This window comes from Cyclopterus lumpus, chromosome 11, assembly GCF_009769545.1.
Source record: "Cyclopterus lumpus isolate fCycLum1 chromosome 11, fCycLum1.pri, whole genome shotgun sequence".
In the NCBI taxonomy this organism is placed as follows: Eukaryota; Metazoa; Chordata; class Actinopteri; order Perciformes; family Cyclopteridae; genus Cyclopterus; species Cyclopterus lumpus.
The window spans coordinates 12,555,392-12,569,224 of record NC_046976.1 but is presented as its reverse complement, the minus strand read 5'-3'; the positions used below and the strand labels follow the sequence as shown (position 1 = coordinate 12,569,224).

Sequence of the window (13,833 nt, the reverse complement as noted above, 5' to 3'; positions counted from 1 at the left end):
CCTGAACCAGAATTTAAACGTGTGCAATTACTACATACTTTGTGATTGTGATTCCACGACTACCCAACGCGACTTCTGTTAACAGACAAAGCATTCGTAAATGTCAGTCGGAAAAAAAGAGTTTGTGCAGCTATAAAAGTTATCAGAGAGTTGTGAAAACCACACAATGACTCTCTCTATCTCTCTCTCACACACACACACACACACACACACACACACACACACACACTATTCTGAATATTTTACAGTTATTTTATTTTTATAAAACACCCGGCTTCCCCCACCAAGAATGTTCCCATCCTTTATTTCCTCCCCTTCCTGCCGTACATGCATGTGTGTTTATTGTGTTTTTCTGCCATTGTAACCACGCCACTGCCAGATGCTCACAAGATGGGATTATCGGGGGAAAACGTTTTGCGCCGCATATTTCTCACAAGGGCTCTCTCTGGCCAATTACTGTCTTGATGGAAGCCAGAGATTCTCACCAATTACATGCATTTTTCACGTCTCACGCGTGGACGCTGGCCAAGGCTCAGCTCGCACTGTCGGCGTGGTGTCGTCTCTGGCAATGGCATTATAGATGTCCAGAGAAGTGGCACATACTAGTAGCCCATATTATAGATCCTGGCAAGTAAAGGGCTTGATTTACATGGGGGGGACACCACATATCCCACTTCTTTCCTCAGCACTTGTTTTTTTGGCATTGTTCAGATTTTAAAAGTCCCAATTATGTTTGACTCCAACTCCAGCTCTTAACATCACTATAGAGGGCCGACTGGCACATGTAAATGGACATTTGTGCTTAAGCTTCTCCTTGTATTGCTTTAGCCCTGTGCTGATAAGAAGCAGCGATTGGAAAAGAGAGATACCAATCCTGCTGCACTCATTTCTATTGTTTTGATGAGAGGAGGGGAAAGAAAGGAGCCATTGAAAACAAACAGAGGTGGGTTCTCATGTGTTTTTATTTTCATCCAAGGACAATTAAAGCAACTGCAAATGCCTCACTTTTGTTGGCTGCCTGCCTCATTCATTCCTCTCCCAAATAAAAACCATGTCCCTGAAACACACATACAGTTGCAACAAGTTACAGTTTTAAGAGGCTGAGAATATGAGCTACTCCATCCCCGGGGCCACAGTTGTGTTATTGCTCTATGTGGTTGGTGTGTGGTTTTCGAGTTTCGACTGGTCCAGAGAAACAGGATCACATTTCTTTGTTGTTGTCATTTACTGACGAACACAAAGACAAAGATAAATGCTCTTCCTTATATTTGCATATGCACGCAAAACATTGTGTTCTTCACTTTTCTTTTGTCTTTTATCTTGAAATATTCAGCTCTTCTCTTCCCTTTCCTCTTCCCAGTTTATTCCCACACCAAAGTGTTTTGACCTACTCACAACTGACCGAAGAAGTGAGTCGTGACACTCTGGATTGCGACATCAACATATCTCACCTTATTTACCATGGGAGTGTTTACATGTGTCAATCTCTCTTCGTTTCATTGCCTTGCACTCACTATACACTCTCCGGAGCCCCTGCGGTGCTCATAGGTGATACTGACACATGGCTGCTACATTTGCTGGTTTTGCCAATCTGAGTCTTTTGTTACAATGTCTATTCTTACTCCCCTTCGGTCTCCACTCAGCTTTGTCTTAATGTCACTCTTCCCCCGTCGTTTCTCTTGGGTGCTGCAAATGTAGAGTTCGATCAGTTAAGCTGTCAGTGAAATATCACTCAAACTCAACACAACAATAAGTCGAGGCCTCATAGGGTTTTGTGTTGTGGTATTACCCCTGAGTTCCATTTATAACAATAACATCTGAATCAATCCAATTGAATAATGCCATGCATGTTCAAGATTCAAAGAGTCCCGCTTCAACACTTTTTGATCCGACATGTGGCTTGAAAAAAGGATGTCCATTCTTCTTGGACATATTATTAATTGAACTTATTGTAAAACTACTTGCTTCAACAAATGTGATAACAAACATTTTCTTAATGAATCTGCATATGCACTTAAGTTTTACCTATTTCTTTTCTTTATACGTGTTCCTATTTGTCATGAATTGACTTAATATTAAGTAAAATGGCTTGTTAAATGGGAAAATAATTTAATAGTCTTGCATTTAATGCATGTAGAGCTGCTACTAATGATTATTTTAATTTTCAGTTAATCCACTGATTCTTTTTTCAATTAATTGATTAATCATTTGGTCTATAAATAACCAAAAATTAGTGAAAAATTCCCATTACAATGGACATGCACATTGACCTATGCATATTGATTCTTATTCAGTGCCCTATTGCAGAATCAAAAGACAGGCACACCATCTGGGAAAAGGGGACATAGTTAGAAATCTTCTTTCGATCCATTAATGGAATAATTGTTTCAGCTCTTCATATTTGTGTGAAAATTGCAAAATACAGAACGGCTTAGTTTCAGTTTAACACATTAATAAAAAAAAAGCTTGAATTGGTCATTCAGTTTGTTGGTAATGTGTCTCAATATGTCAGAAACCTCATGAATAGGAGAAGAATAAGACTTTCATTTATTTTTTTACCCAAAGACCATGATACACTGCAATCGTTGTGGATTATTATTGTTCTGATATCCCTGCATGTCTTTTGCTGTAACCAAGTTTCTTGTTGTAAGATAGAGGAAGTGACGCTGGCAGTGATTTGTTCCCAGCCTCTCCGTAGACTTGTGGTTGCAGGTACCGATAATGGCTGCTAATTTCAAAGGCCTTGTGGGACTTGTCCCCACCACCACCGCTGTTGTCCCTGTGGACCTCTGTGCGTATGTGTGTATGTGTGGTGTGTGTGTGTGTGTGTGTGTGTGTGTGTGTGTGTGTGTGTGTGTGCATGTGTGCGCAAAAGAGACAAAGTGAGCAGTGAGATGATTAGCTGTCTTGCCGTGTGTGCACATCTATGTGTGTTTGTGTGTTTGTGTGTGTGTGTGTGTGTGTGTGTGTGTGTGTGTGTGTCTGTGTGTGTTTGTATGTTTGTATGTTTCTCCCTCAAGTGGTTTAATGGGGATTTTGGGAGGTTGTGAAAAGCTCACACCTCACAGTAGGCGACACCTCACAGTAGGCAAGCGGCTGTTGGGAGAGAAGGTGAGCGTGAAAGCATGGCCAAACGAGGGCTCCCCTGTAACTGAGAGGGAGAGATGGCGCCAGGGGGCCCATCAAAGCAAATGCTGTGTTTTTATGCCACATGTGTTTATACGATGTGAGTTTATGTGGATTTTTAATTTATGAAGACAACTTAAAAAGGTGTATAACCCGCATATGTGTCCAATAATATGCATTACTGTATGATCTAACACCACCCCCCCCTTCCACAGGAGATGCAGCTGGAACATGCGCGGCAGGCTTTTATCCAGCGGGACCAAGCCCACAGTGGCTCCATCTCAGCCCTGGACTTCAGGGACATCATGGTCACCATCCGGCCGCACATGCTCACATCCTTCGTGGAGGAATGCCTCGTGGCGGTGGGTTTTTGTTTGGCTCTGCGGTTCCCTTCCATTTATTTTACTGTGGTCCCCGAGAGCCAAAGTAGGGCTGGTTAAAAATAGTGAGATCGCTCACTGCTGTTCACCTGCAGTAATGATACTGTGTCTTTATTGTACAAATAATGTAGACTTTATTCGGCAGCCACCTAAGTAATGAAATATTACATTTGGTAATTGCAAGACTGGGCTAATTTAATGTCACATCACAGCTGTTATTTTTTTTTAATCATGATACATCTATTGTCATAATGTGTTAGGGATGGTGTGCTATAAAACATTTTATTTATTTATTTTCAACCCAACCTTTGAATGGCCAAACGTAAATTGATGCACACGTTGGAATGCCAGAAACAAACACAATGTTAACGAGTGCTTGTACATATAATTACTTTAGACGCAATGTTTGCCACTGATTCAGTTGCCGATGCCAACTAGGAAGGCAGTCAACCTAACATTACTCTATTCTCCATTAAAAGGGTTAAAAGCAAGACTGTTTTCTTCCATCTCACTTCCTCTTTCTTGTCTCTTCTCTTCTCTGTGTTCATTTCTTTCTCTCACACCCCACAACCAAACAGCGTGGCTTTCTCTCTCCCTCCAGCTGTCCATCGCTCATTTCGTCCTCTTCCTCTTTACCTTTTTCTGTCACCTCTCATCTGTCCTCTCTCTTTTTTTTCCCCCCTCCCTTCATTTTTCTTTCTTCTTCCCTCTCTCCAACCGCACACTCTTTCTCTCCCTCCCTCCCCCGTGTCTCTGTCTCTCTCCCAACATGTCATTAAGTCAACCTCTCTGGCAGTGTCAAAGCCAAGCAGGCAAGCCGAATAGGAAGATAGAGACAGAGATAGATGGAGACTGGAGCTTTACAGTCCATCATCTTTGCCTACTGTACTCTGTTTTGAACTCTGAGATGTTTGTCTTCTTTTGTGTCTTGTCTTTTCTTTAAATGTGTAGCTGTTTTTGTTGAGCGTGTGCAAGTCTCGCGTCTGTGTCCATGTCTTGCCCCGATTTCATAAACACCTTGTAGACTCTGTCATTTTCTCCGCTGTGTTTACCTCACCGACCAGACATCTTGGTGTGCTGTTAGTAAATTCTCTCACACACACACACACACACACACACACACACACACACACACACAGACACACACACACACACATCAAAAACCCCATAAACACTGCAGACACATTAAAGGCGGTATTATAGCAGAACACAAACAGTGAAACGGCAACCTTTTAATTCACTCACCAAGATGGCAAATGATCAGCGCCACACTCTTTTCACCCAAATATTGTTCTCTTCTCCCCCTCTGTGAAGGCCTCTGTGTTGGCTATCGTGGAAGATCCATGCCTATGGCCTCATAGATATGAACAGATACAAAAGTGTCTCTCTGTTAGGGCCAGTTTCACCCAAGCCAGCGCTTCCCCCCCTTGCTGCAAACATAGCGAGCTGAAAGCGACCTTACTGAATGTGTCTGTAAAGCAAACAGTGCCATCTAGTGAAAGGAAGCTCGGCCTTTTCTGTTGCATGAACCTCAACACTGTGATACTCTGGCCTACGCTACCCAAAACAGCAACAACAACATGTATAAGATGCACTGAAATGCAGCGTTTCTAAACGGACAGCAGTTTGAGCTGCTCCTCTCAGCGTTTAAGAGCCTGATTTGATAAAGATGGGAAGCTGGTTCACATTAAAAGAGTTTGTGTGCAGTCTGGAATGTCCTCAAGAGCCCAGCGTCTATTTTTAATCCGTTACCTTTTTATTTTCTGTTCTTTAATCACTTCCTCCACCTCATAAAAGAAAGTTAATTAAACTCCCTAAGAGTGTTCGTTGTGTGATGGAAAAGTGTAGCGGTTGAGACAGGTTTACTTTTACCCGTGGCGGCATGGTGAAGAGGAACGTTGACGATTAACCACCGGTTTCCTTTTCACGTGTGATGTTTTTGTGCCTTTCTTCCGTTCTAACACATAATCTTAATATCTAGGTGCATTCATTCTGTTTTGAGTGTGGCGTGATTGTGTTTGTCAATGTGGGTTGTTGTAAGATTTCATTACATGTTTAATTCAATACGTGTCTCCATCCTTGTCCAGGTTGCGGGTGGCACAACCTCTCACCAGGTCAGCTTTTCATACTTCAACGGCTTCAACTCGCTTCTCAACAACATGGAGCTGATGAGAAAGATCTACAGCACTCTGGCGGGCCACCGCCGGGATGTGGAAGTCACCAAAGGTACACAGGGAGAAAAAAAAACACACAAAAAGGCTCATGCACTAACAAAATCAGATGCCCGTGCATGAGTATATATGCACTCACATTTAATGAGGTTCTCTGACATACAGGACACACACTCACAAGACAAATGTGAGCGTGTTCTGTTTGTTCTCAGATGCACAAACTGTTGCAGTCCTACACTTCAGGCAGTATCGTTTTCCAGATAATGTATTTACGTCTGTGTGTGCTTTGAGGGTGGAAACTTGTTTGTGTTTGGTTTTCTTCCTTCCCGGTGGCATTTAAATGGGCACGCTGGATCTGACCCAGCACACGTACTGCATACCCACAATCCCTGATGGAGCCCGTCTCGTCTCTGAGACATCCTGGCACTTATCTGAGGACCACTGCTTTTTTGTCTTGGGGGGGGTTTTGTTTGCTAATGAGATTTTCAACGATTCAAAAAAATGAGGAACGCTTTATTTGTTAAAAGTCATGCACTTTTCAGGATGAGGTGCTGTCTCACCCTGTAGATCAGTGTCCACGTTAGATAGTTACGACTATAGTATATGATTGTTCTTTACTCTATCATTTAAATTACTGAAGAGCAAAGTTGTAAAGCTACAAGGTGATGGAAATGTGGTATTGATCCGAGAGCCCTATTTTATTTTCTCTATTCCTCTCTGACTCCCATGGTTAGTTTCTTTAAATCGTTATCGCTCTTGCTTCCTTCCCACTTGCTGTCTCTCATTCCTTTCCTCAGTATTTGGCAAAAAGCCCAGTTAGCTTTTTCTGTCTCTCTACCTTTCTCGCTCTCTTTCTTTCTGACTCCCCCTCTCCTGCTCTGGTCGTCCATTCTGACCTCTCTCCCCATGGCCCAGGGCCACTAGTGTAGCCGTATGATGCTATCTGAAGCCTTATCAGGGGTGTGGACCATAGCCGACCCAAAGCAAGAACCCATATGCTCCCAAGCTGTTCCCACCATGGGTACACCGAGGCTGGGCTTGGCTCGACCTGTGGTGGCCCGTAGCAAACCAGACCTCCACAGCCACCACCCATCAACCCTCCACTCCCTGAGTCATTATGGCATCCTCTGGGACTGCAAGTGCTCGGACCCATGTAGCGCTGGTCGGCCAACACACACATACTGTACGCACACCCGCATGTATCAAGTGTGTGTGTATTTTGCACCGCCCAATTTCAAACATTTCTCACATACACACAAGCATTCAGATGCATTAACACAGCCAAGCATGCACACATGCGTAGTAATCCTGATTTATTCCGTATGTGCAACAAGGCCACTGTTTGCCTCGGGGACGCCATTATAGTGCTTAACGCCTACACAACAGCGAGTGCACACATGTGCGTGAGCCTTTGTGTGCGTACGTGCACAGGAGACTTTTACAGAACACCATTTTTATTGAGCCAGAAGTGCACACTACATGGCAAATAATGACCGTGCATCTTTGTGAACAGGTTAAAATCAGACATAATACTTTAAATCCATCTCGACTACATAGTGCCAGAACTGATGATATGTGAGCCAGTCCACTTCTGAAGGTCATTTGACACCACACCAATGATTGTTCTCAAATAAAGATTGCACTCATCGGATTTCTTTACTAGGGTTTCTTGACCATGTCACAAACTCAGGTTGTTTTTTATATCAGATTTGTTTCATTCCAGATGCCAGGAAATTGTTTACAGACATTCGCTGTCACTCGATGATGAAGCCTAAACTTTGGTAATGGCCGAACTTTCTGTCTAGCGCCACCAACAATTTGACATTTTGTAGTTTCAAATGTCTAAACAACTGTTGGATAGAGATCTAGTGAAACATTAATGTATTCCTCAGGATGAATTTTAACAACTTCCCCTGACTTTTCATAAAGTGCCATTATCAGATCTAAATGTAATGTTGATACTTTTGTTTATGACCAAGTACCTGCAAAGCTAATTCCATTTCCTATCAGCCTCAACTGTCCTTTGTGTTCAGAGCGAATCAGTTAATGTTTTTACTTGCTTTTCTGTAATAACATTTCATTGTTTTTTCTTTTATGTTTTAGGTGTTTGTGTGTTTCTTCTCTTTTTTTAACCAATTTGTAACGTGCTCTGTAAAAGTACTGTATAATTCACAATTCATAATATAATACTCCATCAGGCACTCATTAACAACAAACAGCTATTGTTTTACCAAAGGATGCTTTAGAGAGTTTACATTGAACAATCTCTCTTTTTAAGTGCTCTTAAGTTGTTAGGTTTCAAGATGGAATCTCAGTAGCAATGCCAACACTGATTTTATTTACTGAATATTAGGTTTATAGAGGGGAGTGGGTGATTTTTGTTCAGCTGACTGCTGCACAGGTTTATAACTTACATATATACTATCAAGGAACTAGACAAAGCAATTATGTGGGAATCTGCTTATCATTTAGTACTCTGTGGACTATACCACTTCACAGAGAGGCAGGTAATCATAAATGGGTATAGAGGTCAGTCAGGTGTGCGTGTGTGTGTGTGTGTGTGTGTGTGTATGTGTGTGTGTGTGTGTGTGTGTGTGTTGTGTGTGTGTGTGTGTGTGTGTGTGTGTGTGTGTGTGTGCGTGTGTGTGTGTGTGTGTTGTGTGTGTGTGTGTGTGTGTGTGTGTGCGTGTGTGAGAAAGAGAACATACCTCAGGGGTAAGCTGAGCCTTGGCGGGGTGAATGGCTCCAGTGTAGGACGACTTTGTCACAACCCCAGCCTGCTGCTCCTTTGAATAAAGCAGGTCAAACAATGCTGACTCCTCCACTGTAAGCCAGCCTACAGTCAACCTGTTCTTTATTCCACCAACAATAGATCCGGTCTTAAGTTACGGAATACTAAAGCTGCCTCAGAAGAACTCTTGAAGTCCATAACTCTCCACGGCCACATGTTCTATTCAGTTTTCTGATGATTAATTCAACATGCTTGACACTTCTCACTTGTACGTTCCAATCAGGTCACATACCGAGTGACAGAGCGTCAGGGAAAAATTAACATGAAAAAATAAAAACATTTAAAACGTCTTCTAGCAATAGGTCCTGCACGTTAGCAATATATGTTTACCTTCCTCCTCTTCACCTGCAGTCCCAAGAGCACAAATAACATCACAAAATGCAACATTTTACTTAGGGGCATTATCCAGTGTTCTAATGACCATTGACCTGACCTTTGATTCAAAGTAGCATGCACGTGATTTGTTTTTGGAAAACGCAGAAAATCAATAACTGATGTAGGTGTTTATCAGGCACCTTTGGGGAAAATGAAGAAAAAAGGACTTGAAGATCCGACAATGTATGCAACTGGAATTATTTTCCCTTTAAGCAGTACATTTGCAAATTGCACACTTATTACACGTATTATGTTGGTGCATTGTATGTTAACATAATATCAATTGATGTTACTGAGTCAATGATGCAGTATCATGAATGGTTCAATGTAATTATGAATCAGATAAGAATAAAAGAGATGTCACTCGCAAGAAACTCTTGTTTGTGATCACAGATTGTGGCTTTAAGTGATTCATTCATCTCAGTTCTACATATTTTGGACTTATTAAAAAAAATCACCCAGCTCATTAAAAATATCATGACAAAATGAACGTACCGACTGCAGATAGGTAATAAATGTAACATTTTGTTTACTCCAAGCCAAATGTGCTCTATTGCTTTAAACCAAAGCCCTGACAAATCAAGTGTTGTTGTGTAACTATGAATTAATTAAGTTCCTATGCCACAGCAATATCTTGATCCTAAACAAAAAATAATCTGGAATTATAAAATCTCTTTTATTGCGCCTTTATGAGAAGCAATACACATTCTGTATTCTTGTTGGAAACAGTGGACCAGCTATTCACACTTGCATGGAAGCTGCTGGATCAAAATAGAGTACCCAGGGCTGTTGCTCACAGCCATCCAGTCCTCGCTTAACTGCACTCTGAGCTTAGATCCGGATGACGGACAATTTCCTGCTTTGAGTTAAGAAATAATTGCTATCTTTACTTAAGTAGTTGATATAAGTAGATATAAGTTTGCTAGTGAGGGTATGGATAATGGAGCCTGAGATGGACAGCCAGATGGGTCTCCCCGTTCACAGTCTTGCGGATGTTGTACCCTTGTTCTCCCGTGGTGACTGAGGCTCCTGAGTTACCTATCAATCTTTGCTCCTGTACCGGTGGTCATGAGCTCTGAGTCCGTATCTGTGAGTTTAAATATTCAGAAGGAGCTCAGAGTTTGCGGCTCCTTCGCATTGAAAAGAGGCTGGTTTAAGTTGATCAGTGATCTGATCATGAGGCTCCCTGAGTGCCTCGCTGTGAAGGTCCCCAGACCCAGAACACACTGGAGGAATAATATAAATCCCATCTGGCCTGGAAATACCTGGGGATTCCCCAGATCAAGCCAGAGACTGTGGCTGAGGAGAAAGTCCTCTCGGTTGTTGGAATATCTGCTGAGTTTGCTGCCAAAAGGCCTTAAAAACAGATTAGCAGTTGGAAACATGGGTTTGCAAATTAGATATTTTTATGTTTGCATTTTTGCAAATGTTGGTCTGTATCTTAACGTGTGCTGCTTTCAATAGATAAATAGATATCTGTCTTTATTGTAGAGGAGTTCATTGTCGCAGCTCAGAGGTTTGGTCAGGTGACACCCATGGAGGTCAACATCCTCTTTCAGCTGGCTGACCTGTCAGAGCCCCGTGGGTAAGACACACACACACACACACACACACACACACACACACACATTAGCGATTTTGATAATATGACCGTGTTTTGTTAATTTTTTATCTTGTCACTGACAACAAGCAAATAAGTTCAGAATATTCTAGCTGTGTGACAGCTGTAATGGAGGAATAGCATCTCACAACTGAGTTCAAACTTAAGTCATTTAGCCAGGGAGTTGTGGTGGGACAGTCCATCCCACAGTTGCCCCCCAAAGTGCACCTTAAGTGCCAGGGTCCATACCTCAGAGAAACGAGCACTTTCTACCTCCTCAAACTTCTCTGCAAAGGATTCAAAAGAATCAGCCATGACTACGTCAGAGCCAGAGAATCCTCTTTCAGTCCAAAACCAATCCAAACTCCCATTTCTCTTTAAAAAAGGGCAATTCCAGCCCCTATGATCCGTGGCACACACAACTGTATGAGTTTCACATTCCCCCACTTCCTTTGCGTCTGCCTCGCGGCCCAACCAGTGCTCTCGTAATTCCTAACCCCGGCCTGAGACGCCACCTGATTATTATTTCTGGGCAATGGGATACTTTAATAGCCCTCTCCCCTCCCCTTGATTGGAGATGCGAGAGATAATAGCCTCAATATTCCCTCAGCCTGTGAAATCTGGGACCGCATAGAGATGCATGGAAAGACTCAAGCAAGGCAGTAGTTTTACATCCAAAGGTTACATATCTTTGTTATACTTGGATGACGGGATAAAGGAGTGGGAGTTGTCAGGTCCTATAAATCGGTTGTCTTACTCAATCATGCCAAGCACAGGCCTCGGTTTTTTAATGCCACAATATTCACATGGAACGATGGCGAAGTATCCGTAAACGTCACGTAACTTCAGACTGACAGATCGTGCTTCTAAAGGTCATGGACTTGATGATGCATTGATGAAATATTATACCTCTCACTCTCACTCTCTCCATTCTCTCTCTTCATCAGATGTGTTGGTTTAGTGGACATTGAGAGGATCGCTCCGCTGGAGGAAGGCGCCCTTCCCTACAACTTGGCTGAGGTCCAGAGACAGGTACAGAATATGAAGACTTGTTGATGTGTTTGGTTTCCTCTTCCACACTGGCGGCTCTTTTTCTTTTTCTTGATGTCAGAAGAATAAGATTTATAATTAAGGATAATGATATCTCCTGTTCACAAGTAATTAATCCCCCATTGATTTGTTATGTTGGATGAATTGCACAATTCATTCATTGAGACATTGTTTTAGAGTTACATGTCGGTAAAAGAAGAAAGAAATACAAGAAACACAGACAAGTTTAGTCAGAAATAAAGTAGAAAGTTTGCCCTCAAAACCAGTGTTTGTCATTCCTTCTCATTTCCAAAGGTTCATACCAAGGTTCAGACCAAGTTGTGTTCAAGTAACCTCCCATCACAGACTTAAAGCTAAAGAGACTTTCTTGAGAGTCAGTCTTCTTCCTGACATGTGTCTAAAAAAAAACATAAAGAAAAACTCACAAATCCAAGAAAATAAAGACAAGAGCCAATCATCGAGGCCTCGTGAACTTCAAATATGGTTCACGACGCAAAAGATTGATGTGAACAGAGTTCGCAGCAGCTAACAAGAGCAATTTGTAATGAAGAAGAGGATGAAGGGCAGCCAAACAGATGAGCAGAGCACTGTTTTCCATCTTTGGCTGGTCAGAGTTGTGTTGCCTGGTGGGTTCCAGCACTACAGAGAAGGCTTGGCCAGGCCATATTGGAGCAGGCGGGGGCCAAAGGGGAGAAAGCAAAGGGGCCCCAGCACTACACAGACGCCAGTCCCACCACAATGAGCCACTTTAGGGCCCTTGTGGTTTGGCCTCAGGGGCTGGCCGCCAGCTAGCTGGAGCTCTCTCCTCATCTTTTGCTGCTTCTCTCTATTTCCTTTTTTCATCTACTTTTTTCTCCCTCTCTCTTATTACTCTACATGTGTGTCGGTTGGCCTTTTCTCTCTTATGTCCTGGTAACTTCTTCCCCTCTTCTCCCTCAAACATCTTGACAGTTAGTATTGCTGAGTTGTACCAGAGAGGATGGCTGAGGTGGAGAAGTTTTGTGTATAAAGGAGACATTTGGACACTAAGAAAACCTATGGGGATGAATTGTAGAAGGGGGTGAGAGTTTACTCTGACAGGTGGACCTGTTCTAGAGACCCCCATCCCCCTCTCACACACACATACACACACACATAAATGCACCTACTTACAACACCCCACTCCCCACTCTCCCCAGGGTCGAGAGGCCAGTGCTGGGCATACCAGACAAGGCAACAGGTACCTCAGGTGGGGGAGGGGGGGGGGGGGGGGGGGGGGGGGGGGGGGCAATGTTACTGTCTGGCTACTAGCACTCTTCTGCTATTTGCATGTCATGGTGATGATCACATGGTTGTATTAAGATCACCAGTTGATTGCTCCTCTTACACATTACATACATTATTTATATATGAGGCGACTGTGTGTCAAGTGGTTAGCAGGTCCGTCTTTCAATCAGGGGGTTGGCGGTTCAATCCCCCTCCCTCATCGATGTGTCCTTGAGCAAGACACTTAACTCTGAGTTGTTCCCTGTAGCTGTGTCTACGGTGTATGAATGTAACATGATTGTAAGTTGCTTTGGATAAGAGTGTCAGCTAAAATGAAATGTAATGTAATATATCATTACACACCAGTGTAGACAAGCTTAGTTATGTGTGCTGAATTTTCTTATTAAAGTGAGGAATAAAAAATGTATTGCTTGTACAGGGCTTTGTGTTTGCTTTCATCAGTTATTGTATGTAATCCCTGAAATGATTAGTTGATTAGCTGAATCAATTTGTCAATTTGTATAATTAATTATTATTTTAACAAATTATTAAGTAGAAATCCCTGTCTAGTTTTCAGCTTTTTTGTTGTTGTCACAGTAAATTGAAAAGCATTGTGAGGCCATCATCTTGAGCTGTGGGAAATAATGGTGGACATTTCCCTCTGACATTATATAGTCTAGAAAATTAACCAAAATAATTAACACATTCATTGTTTAGGAAAATGATCATTAACTACAGCCCTAATGTTTGTATTAATATTATACTACAGGTTTATCATAATCAAATACTCAACATCTTGAGTGCATATTAAAACATTTTCGTATATTATGACTACTTGTTTATTTGTGCATTACCTCACCAATAACAACATTTACATCGTCTTGTAATGAGGTAGCTTTCCACTCTCTTTCTGGTCCGCATAGTTTTATTAATTGACCCATTATGCTATGTACCAGGGTCCATCATGAAATTGGGACTTGCTGTCCAAACACTATACAGCAGGTGTGACAAATGATTGATTTAATAGCTGGTAATTAAGCTTGCAAGGAGGTGGAATAAGATATGTGGCATGCAACGTTTTCTAAGAAACATTAT

At 42.2% G+C, this 13,833-nt stretch overlaps 1 protein-coding gene across 1 annotated transcript in view; it reads left to right on the top strand.

Moving 5' to 3' along the window:
• Positions 1–13,833, top strand: part of LOC117739037 (calcium-binding mitochondrial carrier protein Aralar2) — a 42,697-nt gene that overhangs the window by 11,419 nt on the left and 17,445 nt on the right. The window contains 4 exon segments of the mRNA XM_034545295.1: positions 3,342–3,488; positions 5,594–5,732; positions 10,335–10,428; positions 11,391–11,475. Of these exon segments, the coding sequence (XP_034401186.1) occupies positions 3,342–3,488; positions 5,594–5,732; positions 10,335–10,428; positions 11,391–11,475 (465 nt within the window).